Source organism: Diceros bicornis, chromosome X (assembly GCF_020826845.1).
Source record: "Diceros bicornis minor isolate mBicDic1 chromosome X, mDicBic1.mat.cur, whole genome shotgun sequence".
In the NCBI taxonomy this organism is placed as follows: domain Eukaryota; kingdom Metazoa; phylum Chordata; class Mammalia; order Perissodactyla; family Rhinocerotidae; genus Diceros; species Diceros bicornis.
The window spans coordinates 63,774,012-63,793,403 of NC_080781.1; the positions used below are offsets into that span (position 1 = coordinate 63,774,012).

Genomic DNA, 19,392 nt, shown 5'->3' on the forward strand with positions numbered 1-19,392 from the left:
CACAATTAAATATGAATTTGAGCAAATTGGTGTATAGGCATGGTGGTGAGGGTTCCTGGAAACCATGTCATGTGGCGAATCATTGAGGGAGCCAAGTATATTTAGCTTTGAGAGTATTTGGACAGAGTGGGACTGGGCAGTGAAAATTATGCTCAGGGTTTGAATAACTATGCTGTGAAAGTGGGGTTAAACTGATTCCATGTCATTCCAGAATGGCAGAATTGGGTCCTGTGGTCAGAAGTTATGTAGAAACTATTATCATCTCAAGATAAATAGAGCTTTGGATAATTAGACTAAGGATGTTAGAGAGGGGCTTCATACATCAAATCAGACTTTAGATGGTCACTGAGGTCTCTTCTGACTCTACTTCTTCATTCTGTGAGCTCTGCCACCTATGTTTATTCCAAGCCAAACTATCCCACTTTCTTCCACCACTTGTCTTATAACATCGCTTCCTATAATGCTGGTCACTGGCCTCTTTTTTGGTTTTTTTTTTTTTCCCCCCCAAAGCCCCAGTAGATAGTTGTATGTCATAGCTGCACATCCTTCTAGTTGCTGTATGTGGGACGCGGCCTCAGCGTGGCCAGAGAAGCAGTGCCTCAGTGCGCACCCGGGCTCTTTTTTGTTTAATGTCCTCTTTATTAAACACATATGCACAGTGAACTCCTGAATGTGTGCCCAAGGAAACATGTTTATTGATTAAATGACTTTAATACATGGAAAGCACTTATAACAGTGCCTGGCACAGGTTAACGTCAGCTATTACTATTGCAGCCTTGTTGGTAAGTGTGAAATATGGCACTGTGAGGGATAAGGACAAATTTTGGCATGTTAATAGAGTGACAATGAATAGAACTGGAGCTACACATGTCAACAGATAATAAGATACCATTTACCTAAAGTTTAAAAACATGTAAGACAATTCCTTATATTTTTTATGAAAACTCATATGTGGGAAAAGACATGCATGGGAATAATAAACACCTAATTCAAGAGACTTTGCCCCTAGGAGGGAGGGAGGCGAATGGGATCAGTAAAGGATAGACGGGAGGCTTCAGTTATATCTGTATTTTACTTATTAAGGGAGGGGTGGGGGGCATGAATGGGTTTTTTTTTTAATTCTCTATGCTTTAAATGCCTGAAAAAATTATGGCATCCTAACTTGGGATACATTATTTCAGATGGGGTCTGACTGGCCCAGGGGACAGTGAAGCAGTTATTCCCCATGATTTCTGAACTCCAAGTTTCTACCTGACTGCATTTCCTTTTTGACAACTGTTTCACACTGTGGACTCATGGAGTTTGATAACATCTCAAATCCCTAGGCCTTTTTATTTATTTATTTTTTTGTGTGAGGAGATCAGCCCTGTGCTAACATCCGCCAATCCTCCTCTTTTTTTTTGCTGAGGAAGACGGCCCTGGGCTAACATCTGTGCCCATCTTCCTCCACTTTATATGGGACACCGCCACAGCATGGCTTGCCAAGCAGTGCGTCGGTGCGCGCCCGGGATCCGAACCAGCAAACCCCGGGCCGCCGCAGCGGAGCGCGCGCACTTAACCGCTTGTGCCACCGGGCCGTCCCCCCTAGGCCTTTTATGCACAAACAACTCTTAAGCCAGGTCTCCCCCCATATTAAATTTGTATGGCTGATTTGGGGGGAACTTACATTTATCCCTGTTACAACTTCTTTCTACTTTCAGCCATAATTCCAGCCTGTCAAAATATTTTTCAATTGTGATTCTGTTATCTTACATATTAATCATCCTTCCAGCTTTGTGTTGTTGTTACAGCTAATAAATATGCCTACCTTATAAACTGGTTATGAGATTAAATGAGATTTTATATTTATGTATATGAAAATACTCTGAAAACTGTAAAGTGCTATACAAATGTAAATGATTTATTGCGTATCATCAGTAATTTATTAAAATGCTGAATGATTAAAGTGCTGAGGACAAAGCCCAGACTGACACTGAACAAACTGTAAAAATGTGAATTGGATGAAAGTACAGTTAGGTAGATCTAAAGATATCGAGCAACTATACTCAGTCCTTAAATATGCCTAACTCCACTACTATCCAACTCGCAGTTCTTCACTTTGCCCATAAAATTATCATGAGAGTCTTTGTCAGTTGTCCTGCATTATTATGGTATCCCTCTGATCTGTCTTTCAAGTATACTGTCCAAAAAAGAAAATGGATTTGTCTGGCATGACTTGCTCTTAGTAAACCCATGGTGGTTCTTGATGATCATTGTTTCACTAAAGAAGGGAGGACTGAGGAGATAGAAGCTTGGTAAAGGTGATGGTACTTTCCACTTTTTTTTTTTTTTTTTTTTGAGAAAGGCTTAAAAATGAAGGGAAGGCACTTTAAACTAGTTTTCTAATGCTTTCAGTAATGTGTCTTTCTACAAACCTGTTTTGCAGTGTTCCTGCAAGGGCTGGTGTGGGAACAAGCAGTGTGGGTGCAGGAGACAAAAGTTGGACTGTGGCGTGGACTGCATCTGTGACCCCACAAAGTGTAGGAACCGTCAGCAAGGCAAGGTAGGATCAGTGCTATTGCCCCTCCCCCTTTCTTCAGACCTCCCATTAGTTTCTGCTCTTTTCTTCTACCTTCCATCCTGAAACCTGGAATCTCCTGCACAGCTCTTCCTGCCGTTCTCCTTCCCTCTGCAACCAGAAAGAGAGACATTTCACTTCTTTTTTTTTTTTTTAATTTTTATTTATTTATTTTTCCCCCAAAGCTCCAGTAGATAGCTGTATGTCATAGCTGCACATCCTTCTAGTTGGTGTATGTGGGACACGGCCTCAGCATGGCCGGAGAAGCGGTGCCTCGGTGCACGCCCGGGATACGAACCCAGGCCGCCAGCAGCGGAGCGCGCGCACTTAACCGCTAAGCCACGGGGCCGGCCCATGAGACATTTCACTTCTTAATCCTTCTGCCTCACTGCTAGGCTGTCCACATCCCTTTCAGAAACCACAGCCCTTCCCAGGAGATTCCTAAGGATGTAGCTCCCCACCCCAGCCTTGGCTGTAAAGTTTCTGTACAGTTTCTGAGGCAGGAACAAGGAACAGGAAAGCAGGCATTTACAGGTGTATAGACATGCAGGATCAAAGTAGTCCAGAGGCTTAGCTGGAACCATATGGGCTATGTTCTGAGGTGGCAGCTTCCAGGAAGGAAGTTAATCCTTCTGACATCTTGAGACATTGGTTACTTAGACCCTCTCCTTGGGAACCAGCTATTCCATGGCTCTAGGAAAAGACCCACAGGAACTTGGTCTTTCTAACAGTCACTGTCGTGAGCCAAGTTACCTGTAGCTGTCCTCCTTCTATTGCTCCCAGGAATAGCAAACTCAGAGAGAGAAAATGTATGCTGAGGAGGGCAGCACCAAGCAGGTCAGATCATACTTGCCTTACGCCTACCTGTGCCCATGGCAAAAGCTCATTCCTACAGCTCTCTACGTGACAAACAATAATTCTGGCAAGCTCAGTCTAACGATCATTCATCATGCATTTCTTGAGCATCTACATGTGAACAGTTTTGCCCTGGGTCTTCTATTAAAAACACTTCTAAGGTAGGTAGCCATTAGAGGACTAAAATGGCAAGCTACAGGTTAGGCTAAGAATCGTAGAAGTAGCAGAGAGCTTAGGCTTCTCTATGCCTGTGTTTTTTTTTCAGTTTAGATTTTAGAGTCCTATGGTGGCTCCATGGAAGTGCCTCCAGGCGTAGAAGCATGGCCTGACTCAGTTTGACCCCATGTCAACCAAAGCAACTTGCTCTTTATGTGTTTACATAATGGGCTTCCTTTTAGGATTTAAGTTGTAAAAACCACTGATCTAGTCCATTGCTTCCATTTTACAGAGAAGGAAACTAAGGCCCAGAGATAAGCTTAAGTGATTCACATTATATTACACAGCTGGTTATGACAGCTAAGATTAGCCCTCAGGCTTCCTGACTCTTAATCCAGTTCTGTTTCCATGACAACAGGCTATAATTCTAATCCAAGCTCTACCATAGAGTCTCCTTGTTACCTAAGTAACTTCTTCTCTTGGCCTCAGTTTCCTTCTTTGAAAGGAAAACTAATACAGACAACACCCTGTAGAGGTGCTAACAAGGATATTGCAGATGGTAAAGGGGGGAAGATTAATCAAAGAAATGACCAGGGCTTGGTCATTTTTTTAAGCCTTGCCTTATGATGTCTCCTGTGCCACTATCCTACGTATCCCTCTGCCTTCAGAAGCTGCCATGAAGCACTGCGACCTCCCCAAGCAGAGTCTCCCTAAGACTTGCTTAGACTGATTGATGAGGCCCTCGGAGCTGGTACTTCACTGGTTGAAGGGGAGCAGACTGATTTTGTAACCCTGGTAGCTGAATTTCTAATAGCCTGTCTGCTTGATTCTCAGGATAGCTTGGGCACTGTTGAGCGGACCCAGGATTCCGAAGGCTCCTTCAAACTGGAGGATCCCACAGAGGTGACCCCGGGATTGAGCTTCTTCAACCCCGTCTGTGCTACTCCCAACAGCAAGGTAGGTGGGCTAAAAAGCAGGCATTTCCTACTATATTAGCGTCCATCTCTGCATTAGCTATGACAGAGAGTGGTGGGAGAAAAGGGGTAAAGGTACAATCCACTTGCTGGGGACTGGGAATCGGGCATAGGCTGGAGTCTGTTTTCTTCCACAGAGCAATCTTAGGGGACACCTCGTTCTACTGGGAGTGTGCTGAGCATCTGTAATGACTAGGTTGGGTTAAACTTCTGCCCCTACCTGAGATCTAGTCATAGCTGCCTCTGTCCTTCCTAGATCCTGAAAGAGATGTGTGATGTGGAGCAGGTGCTGTTAAAGAAGACAGCTCCAGCTGCCTCCTCCCTTGGCCTCCCAGAGTTGATACACATGGCAACAGAATCCCAAGAAAACAAAGCTCCAGGGAAGAAAAAGAAACGAGCTCTGGCCAGCAACATCAGCTTCTTTTCTGGCTGCTCCCCTATTGAAGAAGAGGCCCACTGAAGTTGGACTCGTCATTTCTGCCCCACTCTGGCTTGGGAGATGCTCACAGCCAGAAGGGGTTTTTTAACGACTCCTCTGGATTTCAGGTTTCCTGCTGTTAAAAAAAAAAGGGACAGCATGTTACTGAAAGGGAGGGAAAATTTTTGGATGTTGGCCCTCAGTCTCCAGTCCCCCAGCCCCAGACTACTACTCTCTTTTCTCCAGGAAGGTGCTAAGCCACCTGCTGAAGCGAGGAGCAACTGACCTTCCTGACAACTCATCAGAACCAGTCCTCAGTACAATCTAGCTCTTTCTTATTTGTAAGCAGCTAAGGCTATCTCCCGACGAGGATGAGGATGAGTCTTATCTCTAGGTTATGTCAGCTTAACAGCGGAGCAAATGGCAGAGCCTGGCCTGGGTTGGAGGCCTGGCACCTATCCTTCACCCCACCTCAGGAATGGGGTTGGGATCTTTCCTGCCCTGAGCATCTCTGGATTTTAAGTGTTTTAACAGTACCCTCAATTGTCTTCCATGTTGCTGAGATAAATGAAATATTTTAAAATGTTCAAGTTAAGTAAATAAATAAATAAATCTTAGCACATCTACTGTTTGGAAAGATCCTTCTGTGCTAGAGGGAAAAATACAATTTCAACCTATGTTCCTCAGCCCCTGGGAATGCTATTAAGGAGAGTCAGTGCAAGTACCTGAGCCTCGCTGCCTTGTAGCGGCCCTCTTCCCCCAGGGGAGTATGGAGCACCATGTCATGTCTTCGTGTTGCTCTGCTACCTTAGGAAATTGCAATAACACTAGCAAAGTCAGTGGCCTGGCCTCCACGGTACAGCCTGCCTAGCCTCCAGATTTGGGAGGAAGGAACCATGTTTACTAAGTATCTCCATGCGCCTGCCACAATTTTATTTGCTTCTCACAAAAAAGTTCAAGGTGGGTAGATGGCCTTATTTTGCAGATGAGGAAACTGAGATACAGAGAAGTTAAGCAGCTTATCTAAAGTCACAAAGTTAGTGATTAATAGAGCTAGTACTTGAACCCAGGTCTAACACCAAAGCTCCTTGTGTGAGTACAGAGTGGCAGCGGCAGCCATTCCTAATGCCCTGCAGCCTGATTTCTTGGCGTAGCGTGGGTGTGGGACCACACTGCTGCCCACTGCCAGGACAGCACAGCACTGGCTGCCTGCTTTCTCCTTTGAAAGGGGAGAGGAGGGGCGTGGCTTACTCCTTACTATGCATCAGGGTTCTCCATCTCTGCTTAAAGCTAAATGGGGGCCAGCCCTGGAATGCCAAACACAGGCTGCTGACTGGCCTTGCTGCCTTCTGAGGAGTTTGCAAGCCCTGGGCTTCATATCCATGCATTCTGAATCCCAGCTCCCACACACACACACACAAAAAAGCCCCCAAAGCACCCCCCAGAACTCAGCACATTGAAAGCCAAGACTCCTCTAGAATCTACCAAAGCCCATGCAAAGGGAACTGAAGGACAGCCTGCCTAGAAGGAAGCCTGCAGGAGGACTAGGTGACTTGGCAGCCCTCTCTGGCCTCCTGCCAGCAAGCAGCCTTGCTTCTCTTTGCATATTAATGCTGAGGGAGCAAGGGAGCCTCTGCCATTGCCAACTAGAGCCCCTAGATACAATGGGAAGGCAGAGAGGGAGGGGGCGGCAGCTCTTGGCATAAGAGAGCCAGTCTTCCTTCTCACTGTTCCAAATCCAGTACATGTAGGGGGAGGGGTAAATGCGCTTTTCCCCAGAGAAGACATCCTTTCCCACCAACACTGCACTAGCCCCCAGGCTTCAAGCCACTCCATCAGCCAAAGGTAGAGAGGGAAGGTCAGTCCAGCCAGCCCCCGGCCCCCAGCCCACCGAGAACCCTGTGCTTTAGCACTAAGCTGACTCTACAGTGTGCTAGCCAGCCCTCTCCTGCCGATGGTGTAGTAACACCATCTTTTGTATGTGTTCATGTTCCAAAAGCCTGTGACCCTAACATACACTCCTCAAATGATTCTTGGAAAGAGACTTTAGATGCCTTGGGGACAAGGCAGCAGGAATGACTCAAGTCTCAGCATGCCCTGAATGAGCATCTCCTGCCTGGGGTGATGAAGGGAAGGAGAGGGCTGCTAGTGTCACCCAGAATCCAAAAGGCCCATGGGGACCCCTGGTCCAGAAACAGGGCGACCTGCTGCCCAGAGTTCAGGAAGTAGCTTACACCTCTCTCCTAGATGCACCTTGCAGAAGTGGAAGCAAGATCCCAAGAGGGAGGGGAGGCTCATGAATCAAGGCTGTCCTCCGAGGGAGGTTGAGACTAGATGCTAGACTTCCTCACACACACACACACACACACACACACACACACACACACACACACACACACACCCCTTCCCAGGGGACTGGCTGGGCCCCTTCTCCTCACTGCCAAGTTGCAAAGTTGTATGGTCACATCCCCCCAGCTTCCCGCCCGCCCATGCCCTCAGCCCTCTCCTCCCTGAGCCAGGACAAAGGCCCAGCAGTGACTGAGAAGGGAATAGGAGGAGGGACAGAGGGATGGGGAAGGCTACACAAAGGAATTCCTCACCCCAAGCCCCCTGACCGGCAGCGAGTAAAAAAACAGATCTGCTCTCTCTCCCCCTTCCTCCCTCCCATCTTCCCACCGGGCTGGGCACTGGCGATATAGCCGCTGCAGGCCTTCCGAGAGGACCCGCATAGCCTCCTCTAGGTGGCGACAGTGCCACCTGTTTGACCGGTGGGGCTGAGCCAAGGACTGGAAGAGGGAGGAGGCAGACAACTAAGAGAGGAGCTGGGAAGCAGTGCAGAGCAGAGAGCAGAGCAGAGCTGCCGTTGAGAAAAGGTGTGAGGGCTCAGGGAGGCTGGGGGGGCTACAGGCAGGAGCGGCAGGGATTGGGCCCAGGGATTGAGCAGCACCCTTGCTCAGCCCCGCTGACTGGGGTTTTTAGGCTGCTCAGATCCTGACCCCATCCTGCAGACAGCTCCTAGAGGGAGGTGGGACCCGGGAAGGCAGTGTCTGGGGTGCAGGGCCAGGACCCGAGGGGAGGCAAGAGGGGCGGATGGAGCCCCGGGCAGGCTACTACAACCCAGTCCCAGGATGATAAGAGACAGAGGCCTCCCTTTGGGATGGCTTTTTCCTGGGAGGGGAGAGGTTTCCTTCCCCCAGCCCTTCCCCCAGCTCCAGCCCTCCACCCCTCCATGCCCTCCCCTACCCCTCCTTTCCCAAGGAAAGCATAGGGTAAGAAGGGCAGTTTTAGGAGCAGCTACACCCTCCCTCCTTTTCAGGGGCCCAGCCACTGTGAACCTCTCTAAAACTCCACAGCCTCAGGGGATCCCAGATGACAAGGGGTTTGTCCCTTAGACCACACACACTTTGGGTGTATCCAGGGGCTCCTTTACATACTCAAAGTCATCTAGACACCCATTTGTATTGACAGCCACTACTGCACACGCATGTACAAATGCTGACACAAACTGCACACCCTCTCAGGTAGAATCACACACACCCAGCCTAATTTGGGGATCAGTAAGCCAACTCAGTCTTAGCCTGACTCAAAAGTGCAAGGTACAGGGATCCACTGCCCCAAGAAAACCACACCCCCACACACTCACCTTTGCCCTGTATTTGTTGCACTTTCACCAAAGTGACCTCAGAGGGTGGGGCCCCTGAAAGGGGGAAGCTGGAGGCTGGGTTCCTGGCTGGGGGGGTGGGGGGATGACTGGGCAGGGAGGGACAGGACTGGGGCGAGAGGGCTGGGGTTTTACAGGTGTGTGCGGGCAGGAAAAGGGTTCCTTCAGAAGGCTGGGAGTGACCCGGGCAGCCTGTTCCCCTCAAGTCTTCCTCTTATCGGCAGTGCCTCCAGCCCCCTGCCCCCTGCCCCCTGCCCCCTGGGAGGTGGAAACAGAGATCTTTCAGTGAGGGCTTTGTGATGTGTGCAATCTCTGTATCCATAGCAACTGGCCAATTAGCTGGGCCTCCCTTAGTGCCAGGTCAGAATTGGAACCTCTGCTTCAGGTTACTCCTGGTTCCTGGGGTGGAAGCTTCCCAACATAGGGCTGCCTGAAGCTTGGCCAGATCTGCCTCAACTTGCTGAACTGAGTTTGCCCCACCCGGGGCAGTTTCTCCTAAGTCCCTACCCTGGGTAAGCACTCAATCCCCAGAGCTGGATGCTGTTAAATGGGGAGGAGTTGGAGAGAGTGGGTGTGCATCCTGTCTGCAAAGAGGCTGGACCTCCTGGGTGTCCCACTGACTTTCCAGGTATCCAGATTACGGGGAAACCAACCCCAGAAATGTCCGCCTTTGCTCACCTCCTCATCCAATCTGGCACCCCAGGCCTGCCCTGTGACCTCCGTTGCTGAGCAGCGGCCTAGGCCTCTGCTCCTCCTCCCGGGCTCCTTAGATACACTGGGACGGAGGCTGGGATCTGCCTTCTGCCAGAGCCCCTGATGGTCGAGTGTCCCTTCCCCCAGGCCCTCACCATGGCCAAGTCCCCCGGCTGCTGCTCCGTCTGGGCCCGCTGCCTCCACTGCCTGTATAGCTGCCACTGGAGGAAATGCCCCAAAGAGAGGATGCGAACCAGCAAGGTGGGGTAGGAATGGGGGGCCAGAAGTCCGAGGCAGAGCCCTCTTGGAAGGGATAAGGAGGCCAAGTGTGCTCAGAGGCAGCTGGGGGGAAGGGGCTTTCTCTCCCCAGGAAGAAAATCTTCCTCCAATATGAAAAGAGCAGGCTGCAGAGCAGAGCAGCCCAACGCCTGGCAGGAAGCCCCCTTGAGCTGCCATTCGTTGGGGACTCTGAGCTGGAAGTGGGGATCAGCTGTGAGCTTCTCTCCTGTCCCTGTTGCAGTGCGACTGTATCTGGTTTGGCCTGCTCTTCCTCACCTTCCTCCTCTCCCTGGGCTGGCTGTACATCGGGCTCATCCTTCTCAATGATCTGCACAACTTCAATGAGTGTGTCATGGACCCCACCCCCTCCTCAGCATACATGTCAACCTACTCCCCACCCTGGGATCCTTGGGTACTCAGTCATCCCCAGCCCTGCCCAGCTCTCCTGCTACCCAACCTCCTTAGAAAATCCCTCCATGAAGTCTCCCCAACCCTTGGAGCCCCAGGCCCCATGAAGGGCTTCCTCTCACTCCCTTCTAGTCCTCTTTCTGGAATGCACCCACCCCAACCCCCTTAGACCACTGTTAAAACCCCTTCTCCCCCTCGGACACCCCCCTCTCCCCTCCCACAGATTCCTGTTCAACCACTGGGGACACTGGATGGACTGGTCCCTGGCATTCCTGCTGGTCATCTCTCTACTGGTCACATATGCATCCCTGCTATTGGTGGGCCTAACCCCCACCTCAGCCCTTCCTTCCTGCTCAGCTCTACCCAGTCATTCTAACCCTGGCCACTGAAGGGAGGGTAGGAGGGAGGTGTCAGACTGGGAAGCCCACCTCAGTAATCCCTCTTGGCACCTCATTGCTCCCACCACCCTCTGCCCCCAGCTCCTGGCCCTGCTCCTGCGGCTCTCTGGCCAGCCTCTGCGTCTGCACAGTGTCCACAAGGTAGAGTGGGGATGGGAGTGAGCGAGAGACGGGGCCACTAGGCCCAGCACTTGGCCAGCTATTTGCCAAGGACTTCATTATTCTATCCTGGGGCTTGAGCTCAGGGCCTGAAGCCCAGCAACTATTTATTGAGTGAAAAAAGAAAAGTGGATGAGTCAGGGAAAGGGAATGGTCCTGTTTTTATAGTGAGGGGGCAGCCCAGGTAGTCATGAGCCCAGGTTGACACAGAAGGCCCCATTCATCCCTGGTCCCCCAGGTGCTGCTGCTCCTCATTATGCTTCTTGTGGCCGCTGGCCTTGTGGGACTGGACGTCCAATGGCAGCAGGAGTGGCGTAGCTTACGTCTGTCATTGCAGGTGAGTGGCTGGTCTCCAGTGCCTAGGTGGGAGCCTCGGCCTGTGGCCAACCCCAGGACACATCTTGCTCTCTGGTCCCCCACGACTGCAAATAGCTCTGAACTCCAAAGTCAGGTCCTAGGAGGAGAAGGGGAGGGGCACTAGGGAGAAGAGCCCCCCTCACCAGCTCTTGTCCACAGGCCACAGCCCCATTCCTTCATGTTGGAGCAGTTGCTGGCATCACCCTCCTGGCCTGGCCTGTGGCTGATACCTTCTACCGTATCCACCGAAGAGGTGCCAACTCCACTCCCCCACACACCCTCCCTGGCCATCGATGCTGCTGCCTGCTGCTGCCTAGTTTCCCTCACCTGCACTCTGTTTTCTGCCCCCAGAGCTCAGCTGTTGCCCTTTCTCCATAGCCTGTCCCCTACTCCCCACAGGTCCCAAGATTCTGCTACTGCTCTTATTTTTTGGAGTTGCCTTGGCCATCTACTTGGCCCCCCTGTGCATCTCCTCACCCTGTATCATGGAACCTAGAGACTTACCTCCCAAGCCTGGGCTGGTGGGACACCGAGGGGCCCCCATGGTGAGTGTTGGGCAGAATGCTGGCAGGGCGGGGAGGGTCTGCTCCTCTGGGCTGCAGCGGCCAAACCTGTGGGTTCCCAGGCTCCCATCCTTCCCTGCTACCTCCTCACCAATTCCCTTTCCCAGCTGGCCCCCGAGAACACCCTGATGTCTCTGCGGAAGACAGCTGAATGTGGAGCTGCTGTGTTCGAGACCGACGTGATGGTCAGGTGAGGGAAGCCGGGGGGCTGAGGGACAAGCAGAGGAGCTCTGGAAATGATGACCAGCCCCAGAGCTTGGCCCTCCGACACCCCTTGTACCCTCAGCTCCGACGGGATCCCCTTCCTCATGCATGATGAGCACCTGAGCAGGACCACAGATGTGGCCTCTGTGTTCCCAACCCGAATCACCACCCACAGCAGCGACTTTTCCTGGGCTGAACTGAAGAGACTCAATGCTGGGGCCTGGTTCCTAGAGGTGAGGACAGCCTCTGGGAACAGGCAGCCACCTGCAGGGGCACTCAGGGCAGAGTTCCTTCATTGATAGGCATTTGCTGAGCCCTGTGCTGCGCAATAGGTATACAGTCTCTGCCCTCAAGTCACTCCCTCCTTGTAAAGAAGAGAGTCTAGGCAACAGGCTCTCAGAATATGAAACCTAGAGCATAACGATATCTTTACTGGGTAGAGAGGAGAAAGAGAGAAGTCACTGTTTGGCAGGGTGGGTGCAGGAGAGGATCAAGAGTGGTTTCACAGGAGAAGACGCCTGAGCAACGTATGAAATGAGAGTGGTTTTTAAGATGGGCAAGGCAGGGAATGGGAATTCTAGTCAGAGGGAGGAGCATGTGTAAAGCCCAGAAGGATGATGAAGTGTTTCCAGGGAACAAAAAGTGGCTCAGTGCAAGTGGGAGATAAAATTCATGGGAGTAGTGGGAGGTGAGACTGGCAGGGGGAGCAGAGGCTTGGAGGGCTTTGAATGCCAGGCCAAAAAGTGTGGACCTCAATCTTGCAGGTGATGGGAAATATTTAAAGAGATACTTTACGTTTTCAGTTCCTCTTCTTCTGATTACAACAGTAATACATGTTCCTTGTAAAAAAAAAGTAAAACATCAGAGAAATAACCTAAAAATTGAAAAGTCTCCCATAATCCAACTGCTCTGAGATATTTACTGTTAACAGTGGGTACATATTCCATATATACATATACGTACATATGTACATATATATGTATACACACATACATATATATGTATACAGACACATAGATATATACATATACTTTTCATTTTGCACAAATAGGATCACTCCATTTATTCTTTTGCAACTTGCTTGCTTTCTTTTTCCAATTAACTCTATACATGATGGTATATCAGAGTGATTAAGAGCAAGGGATGTCTGGGTTTGAATCCTGCCTTCACCACTTACTAGCTGTGTGAGCCTGGGCAACATTCCTTAGTCTCTCTATGCTTCATTTTCCTCATCTGTAAAATGGGAATAATAACAGTACCTACCTTGTAGGATTATGGGGAGGATTAAATAAATTAATACTCATAAAGTACTTCTAACACTGCCTGGCACATAGTAAATTCTTAATAAATGTTAGATTGCTCGCTTTTTCCATGTCAGTGATTAGGAGGTAAGGTCATTTGTTGATTACAAGGGGAGAAGAAGAGAGTGGCAGAGGTTCAGAATAGCCCCTGGGAGGAATGGGGAGGGAGCAAATCAAGAACAAGTAAAAGGATGGCTAAGTGACACTGAGAGCAAAAAAATAGGACTACAGTGCCAACAGTCCACATGGTGTGCTCTGGCCCCCAATTCGAGGGGTGGAGAAGGCAGACAATTGTAGAATTGAATCAGAGTTTGGAATTTGTAGGGCAGGTGGTGCAGGAAAGGAGTTGAGGGTGCTGTGGAAAAGTAGTTCAAGCTGTGGATGGACCATGGGTAGGGGATGTAGGTACGGCCAGAAAGGGGCTGATGGATTGGGAGGAAACCAAGGGGTCAAGATCGCAGAGGTCTCCATTAAGACCAAAGAGAAAGTGTAGTGGGAGAGAGGAAGTTAGGAAACTGGGAGGGTAGGAGGTTGGCGTCACAGAGTGAGGTGTTAGAGTCTAGAAAAGACCACAGTTTGGGTAAAGACAGACCCTGACTCAGAGGGGGTCAGAAGCTGGACACCAAGTAGGGGAAATGAGTGAAGATGGTGAGGATGGGGGATGGCCTGGAGGCTTCTTCTGGTCTTGAAATAAATTTCTTATTCTTATAGAGGCGACCCTTCTGGGGGGCCAAGCGGCTGTCAGGCCCTGATCGGAAAGAGGCTGAGAATCAGAGAGTACCAACATTGGAAGAGCTATTGAAGGAAGCTGCAGGCCTCAACCTTTCCATCATGTTTGACTTGCGCCGCCCCCCACCAAACCACACATACCATGACACCTTTGTGAATCAGACATTGGAGACTGTGCTGAGCGCAAGGGTGCCCCAAGCCATGGTGATGTTGCCAGGACCCCAAGTGCCTGCTCTTGCCCCTCCCCACCACCTTCCTTAGGCCATGATGATAATTTTGAGGCTGCCCCTTGACCCAGGGCCCCACCTCAGTTCGTATACCCCATTCTGTGGTCAAACCTCTCTGCCCCTGGCCCTGCCCTTGGAATCCTCAGGCCTCCCCCAGCTTCATGCCCATCCTCCCTTAACCACAGGTCCTTTGGCTACCAGATGAAGATCGGGCTAATGTCCAACAACGAGCACCCAGAATGCGCCAGATATATGGACAGCAGGGAGGCAACATAACTGAGAGGCCCCAGTATTTCAACCTCCCCTATCAAGACCTGCCACTGTTGGATATCAAGTGAGTACCAGAGGAAAGGAGCCAAGGGTATCACATGAGGCTTAATGGTGGGGAAGAGCCAACGCAGAGAGGGCAAAGGCCTTTCATTCATTCACTCATACAACAAATATTTATCAAACACTTGTTATGTGTCAGTCACTATTTATTGCAGGCTTCGGGTGTACTAAGAAAGACACAATAAACCACTGAACAAAATATATGCATATTGGATAGTGATAAGTGATATGAAGACAATAAAATGGGGAGATGTAGTAGAGCGATTGGAGTTGGGAGTGAGGGGCCAGGGAGGGGCCACATTAGGAAGAGTGGTTAAAGAAGTGGTGTGTGGGCTGAGACCGGACAGGTCACAAGGAGCTAACAACGAGAAGAGCTGCAGAAGAGCGGGAACAGCAGCCTAATGAGCAAAGGGAAGGTGAGGCTAGAGAGGGAGGCAGGGGCCAAATTGGGTAGGACCTCATAGGCCTTAAGAAGGATTTTAGCTTTCATTCTACACCAAAGAGATAAATGCAAGAGAGGATGAATCCAGGAGACAGAGGCTAGAGAGTACCAGATGTGAGCTGGGCCCCAGAAGCTGACCCAGCCAGTAAACATGATGGACTTCAAAACCTGTGGTTGCCAAGGTCTCTTGTAAAGTCCTTGTGGTCAAATAGAAAAAATGTGGACTGAATGATAGCTCAGTTATCATCAGTATTTCAAGGACCTTTCCCTAAGTTGTCACCATGGAGGAAGACATGACATCAGGTTTGGCCGTTACCTTAGTCTTTTCCTGGTCAACATTGACTGCTGATCATGTTTCCAAAAGACAGGAATTGGTCATGAATATACTGATGATGAAATTGAGGCCCTGAAAGTTCTAAGCACTCTAAGATGGTGGGCCAAATGTACCAAGATGAAATGCAACAGGGATAGATGTAAAGACCTATATTTGGGGCCCAAAAGAAGCTCAATTGCACAAAGACAAGAGAGGAGACATTGGCATCAGCAGGAACATGTGTGAAAGAGACCAGGGCTTTGATTGAATAGTGTGCATAATGAGCCATCAGTAGCACGAGACATTGCCAAAAACTAACCTGACCCTGGGCTGCCTTCATACAGGCATGGTATCCAGAAGGCAGGAGGAGTTTTGCTCTATTCAAAGCTGGTCCAAGCCCACCTGGGATATATATGTTCAGATGCAGGCCCCATACTTCAAAAGGAACATTGATAAATTGGAGTCAGATTAGATTAGAGAGGTTTGTACAGTGAAAGGAATGATAAGCCAGGTCCCAAGAGTAATGGTTAAAGGAACTGGGGCTGTTGGGCCTGGAGAAGAGAAGACTCAGGGGGATGTGGTCACTGTTCCTCAGACCTTTGAAGGGCTGTCATTGGACAAAGAGAAGAGACACATTCATGTAGGCCCAGACAGCAAAGCTAGGACCCATAGTTGGAATCCACCGGGAGACAGAGTTTAGCTATGCAAAGAATATCACTTTTGGTCAGAGGCTGCTATGCAAAGGTAGAACTGATAACTCCTTGGCAATGACACTATAGATTCAAGCACAGACAGGGGCTTCCTCCTATGCCTCGTGCCCCATGATGCTGTTTCTTTCCCACCTTCACAGGTCACTACACCAGGACAATGTCTCGGTGAACCTATTTGTAGTGAACAAGCCCTGGCTCTTCTCCTTACTCTGGTGTGCAGGGGTGGATTCAGTCACCACCAACGACTGCCAGCTGCTGCAGCAGATGGGTTACCCTGTCTGGCTTATTGTAAGGGCTCTGGCACTGTCACCCCTCTTCCTCTTTTCCCATCCCTGCTTCTCCTTAACCCTGTCCCTCTCTTCCTTACTTATTTTCCCCCATATACCACCTTTGGCGCTCTGGCCACCGACAGGGACCTTTTCCTATTCCCATAGCCCCCTCAAACATACCTAATGATGTGGATTGTTACTGATTGTGTCTCCACCCTGCTGCTTTTGTGGACCTTCCTGCTCCAAGGGTGAGTGCTTTGTGCCTTGGCTTTCTGGGTCTTTATTCTCCCCAGGGTCCTGGTGATGGGGCTGATTCAGACTCATATATGCTGCCTGGAGCTTGGGGTGTGGTCTGTTTGGTTCCTTTGAGATTCTTAGACCCTTCCTTATATAGTCATGTAACACATAACGACGTTTTGGTCAGTGATGGTGGTCCTATAAGATTAGTACCATATAGCTAGGTATGTAGTAGGCCATACCATCTAGGCTTGTGTGAGTACACTCTATGATATTCGGACAACAACGAAATTGCCTAACGACACATTTCTCAGAACGTATTCCCGTCGTTAAGTGATGTATGACTGTACACCAAGTTGGCTTGAACCTGGGAAAGGCAGTTTGAGGGAACCTGGGGTTAAAAGGTCATGCTTGATGCTGGCTGAACTCACAATGGGAAGCCTTTCTCCCTACAGGAGATGTGCTAAGGAGAGAGAGAGAACTGGTAAGAACTTTCTCCCCTCACCTCATTTTTCTCCTCCTCTAGCCTTCCCCTTGCTCACTCCCTATATGCCCTCCCCACCCCCAGGCTTAGAAACAGCAGTGCTGCTGACCAGGATCAACAATCTCATAATGGAGTGAATGCCCTGCCCTGGGCCCCCACCAGCCAGAGTCTGAGGCCCGTCTGCACTAGCCAACAGCAAGGAAAGCAGAATGGCTGAAGTGGAATGTTAGCCCGTTTGGGGTGGGGTGAACTTTGCCAACAGGAGGTTTTGAACTATGAGGGTGCTCTGCCCAGATGGTGGGCATGCCCCAAGTTTCCATGGAATCTGCTCCCCTTGGGGTTTTGACCTGAGGTGGTTGGGAAGACAATGAGTCATGAGAAGTTTCTCCCAAAACAAAACTAGAACAGAGGAAGTGAAAAGGAGATTGCTAAGATAATGTTTCAGACCTGTGTGCACGTGTCCTTGTGTAGAAGGCACAGGGTGTGTCAGGGATGTGAGAGCTTGGAACAGCGACTGAAGGAGATGACAAAACGGCCTTTCCTGGAGAACTGTGAGATGATGGAGACGCCAACCCCCCTCCCCTCACTGTCTCCCCTGATCCCTGCAATTTAGCTGCTTTCCTGCCTAGAGGCTGGGGGCTAAAGAGCCCATCTAGCCATGTAATTTTGTGCTTTTTGCTGTGCACAGCCTTTTCTTCGAGACAGGTTGATTCCTGTATCTTGTCTGTTAATCTGTTAATCAATGAATTTAATTCCCATTTGGTCACAGTTTAATCTTTTCAGCGCTGGGGCTGGGCGGAGGACGCACCTTCCATCTAGGGTCGTATGTGACAGGACATTCAGGGGTCCTCACGGGGAGATTCGTGGGTTGGAAGTGAGAGGAGGACCACCTGAGGCTAGGACGGGCTGCAAAAGAGAAGCAGGAGAGCAGCCGCCACGGGGGTCGTTATGGGTGCCTGAGGCCGCCGTGCAGAGTTGCGTTGTAGCGCCACCTTGTGGTCACCTGCCCCAAGAGGAGGGCGGTGTCGGTCGTCACCGTGACGTATTTGCTGAATACCACCTGTTTCCTGTGACGTTCGGGGACCTGTGTCCTTGACTCCGGACCCTGAGGGCATGGTCCGATTTCCACAAGTTTTCGCTTCTCTGGGCTGCGCGCAGGGTCTGGTTCCCGGGCCCGCCTTCGCCTCGAGAAGCAGGTTCCCCAGTGTATTTGCTGCTCGTGAGTCCCTGAACTAAACAGTTAAGGTGAACAATGTGGAGCTGGCCTAGGATGGGGAGTCTGGTAGAAGGGGCGGAGGGGCTAAGGCCAAAGCAGGGATTGGAGGGGGCTCTGTGGCTGACTCTTCAGTTCCCTACCACGCCAATATTCGCCCCGGTTCGTGTCTCCACACCAAGGGAAATCGAATTAAGGCGCTGGCGAGGTCAGGACGTTCGGTTCTCAATTCCTCCTCTCTCGCCAGACTGGCACCTGGGGCCGCACTAGCACCTCGAGACAATACCCAACTAGGTTGCAGGGCAGCTCTGGGAACTACAATTCCCAGGATGTCCCTGGCCACTTCCGGTCTCGGGATCGACGGAGGCGGTTTGAATTTGTGTTCCCGCCCCCTCCTCCTTCCGGACCCCGCCCCTTCCCTTCTCTCGGCGCCCTGCCCCCGCCATGCGCACGCATGCACAGACACACAGGCAGCCGTCCACGCCAACATACCTGGCCTGCAGCTGGCGCGGTGGGCGGGGACACTGGCGTGCGGCTGGCCAGGAGGCAGGAGGCGCGCCGGGAGCGAATGCCGCGGCCGCTGCCTGGTCCCGGTCTTCTCGGGGGTCTACGCAGCCTTGTGCCGGGCAGCTCTCCACAACACTACCTTTTCAAGCTGCATTTCTTTAGTTTTCGCCGTTCTCGATCCCGCCCCTCAGTCAGACCGACTGCCAGCGTCAGCTCTGGGGCGCCCAGCCTGTCAGGTACTGCCGGGCTCTCACCTCTCAGCATGTACCTCTTCCTCTCATCCCTACTCTTCTGTCCCCTGCCGGTCGCCCAGCCTCGCAGGCCTGCAGCCTCTTCCTCCCCTCCCCCTTCCGACCTAACTCTGACAACCTCCAGGGTCTCCAAGCCCCGCAGCCTCAGCCTCGCAGCTCCCAGGCTCTCAGCTGCAGTGCTCTAACCTCAGCGTCCAGACTCCCTGCCAGAATGCCAGGACTCAGCCCTACCCCATAACCCCTTGCCCCCACCCCTAGCCTTGGCTACTCAGCCCTGAGCCTGCCACCGCATATCCTTACTCTCTTCCCAGGAGGACTGGACAGCTATGGCGCCCTTAACTTCTATGAGGCCCTGGACTGGAGACTGAGACTGACAAAAAACTTGAGCACAGAGGGCCAGGGGGAGCTGTTCATTGGGGTTCGGGTGCAGTTGCTCTCCGTTATTTTTAGCTGCTGACTCACAGCTCCTGGATCCGGTTTTGGGGCTAGCAGGCTGGGCTAGGGGGCTATTAATAGAGTCAAAACACAGTCCCGACCCAGTTCAGTTTGGCACACGGAGCAAAGAACCTCCCCCTGCCATGATGCCTTGTGGAGATTTTGTGGACTGGGGCAGTGGCTGGACCAGTACCTCTCTGGCTGCCAGTACCTCAGCCTGGTATCTCTACCTTGGAACTCTTGAGGGAAAACCCAGGACGAG

The 19,392-nt window shown here is 50.9% G+C and overlaps 3 protein-coding genes across 18 annotated transcripts in view; all 3 read left to right on the forward strand.

Annotated features, from left to right (window-relative positions):
• The window catches only part of KIF4A (kinesin family member 4A), a 113,697-nt gene extending 108,099 nt beyond the window's left edge, over positions 1-5,598 (forward strand). For all 4 annotated transcript variants that reach the window (XM_058536088.1, XM_058536091.1, XM_058536090.1 and 1 more), the window contains 3 exons: positions 2,426-2,542; positions 4,403-4,525; positions 4,799-5,598. In XM_058536088.1, coding sequence (XP_058392071.1) covers positions 2,426-2,542; positions 4,403-4,525; positions 4,799-5,002 — 444 coding nt within the window. In that variant the 3' untranslated portion in view covers positions 5,003-5,598. The remainder of the gene's footprint in view (positions 1-2,425; positions 2,543-4,402; positions 4,526-4,798) is intronic.
• A 2,098-nt stretch (positions 5,599-7,696) lies between these two features.
• GDPD2 (glycerophosphodiester phosphodiesterase domain containing 2) lies at positions 7,697-17,487 on the forward strand. 12 transcript variants are annotated; one of them, XM_058536103.1, is made up of 17 exons: positions 7,697-7,833; positions 8,277-8,339; positions 9,007-9,133; positions 9,462-9,575; positions 9,685-9,841; positions 10,481-10,540; positions 10,797-10,895; positions 11,075-11,168; positions 11,315-11,460; positions 11,586-11,668; positions 11,765-11,915; positions 13,695-13,916; positions 14,125-14,273; positions 15,875-16,022; positions 16,169-16,251; positions 16,696-16,724; positions 16,809-17,487. In XM_058536103.1, exons 2-17 carry the CDS (start codon positions 8,330-8,332, stop codon positions 16,859-16,861), a joined length of 1,725 nt encoding a protein of 574 aa, XP_058392086.1. In that variant the 5' UTR covers positions 7,697-7,833; positions 8,277-8,329; the 3' UTR covers positions 16,862-17,487. The 12 variants fall into 12 exon arrangements, with proteins under 12 accessions (XP_058392086.1, XP_058392092.1, XP_058392085.1 ...); XM_058536102.1 differs by lacking the exon at positions 7,697-7,833 and having other exon boundaries at positions 7,857-8,339; XM_058536104.1 differs by lacking the exons at positions 7,697-7,833; positions 9,685-9,841 and adding an exon at positions 10,225-10,318 and having other exon boundaries at positions 7,859-8,339.
• A 557-nt stretch (positions 17,488-18,044) lies between these two features.
• DLG3 (discs large MAGUK scaffold protein 3) overlaps positions 18,045-19,392 on the forward strand; it is a 62,386-nt gene continuing 61,038 nt past the window's right edge. For both annotated transcript variants that reach the window (XM_058536097.1, XM_058536098.1), the window contains exon 1: positions 18,045-18,680. In XM_058536097.1, the coding sequence (XP_058392080.1) occupies positions 18,267-18,680 (414 nt within the window). In that variant the 5' untranslated portion in view covers positions 18,045-18,266. The remainder of the gene's footprint in view (positions 18,681-19,392) is intronic.

What these genes read in the sequence shown, in the direction of transcription:
- GDPD2 (XM_058536103.1), top strand. An exon ending in GCTTACGTCTGTCATTGCAG is followed by an intron (nt 10,896 to 11,074) that starts GTGAGTGGCTGG and finishes TCTTGTCCACAG; the next exon opens with GCCACAGCCCCATTCCTTCA. An exon ending in GACACCGAGGGGCCCCCATG is followed by an intron (nt 11,461 to 11,585) that starts GTGAGTGTTGGG and finishes TCCCTTTCCCAG; the next exon opens with CTGGCCCCCGAGAACACCCT.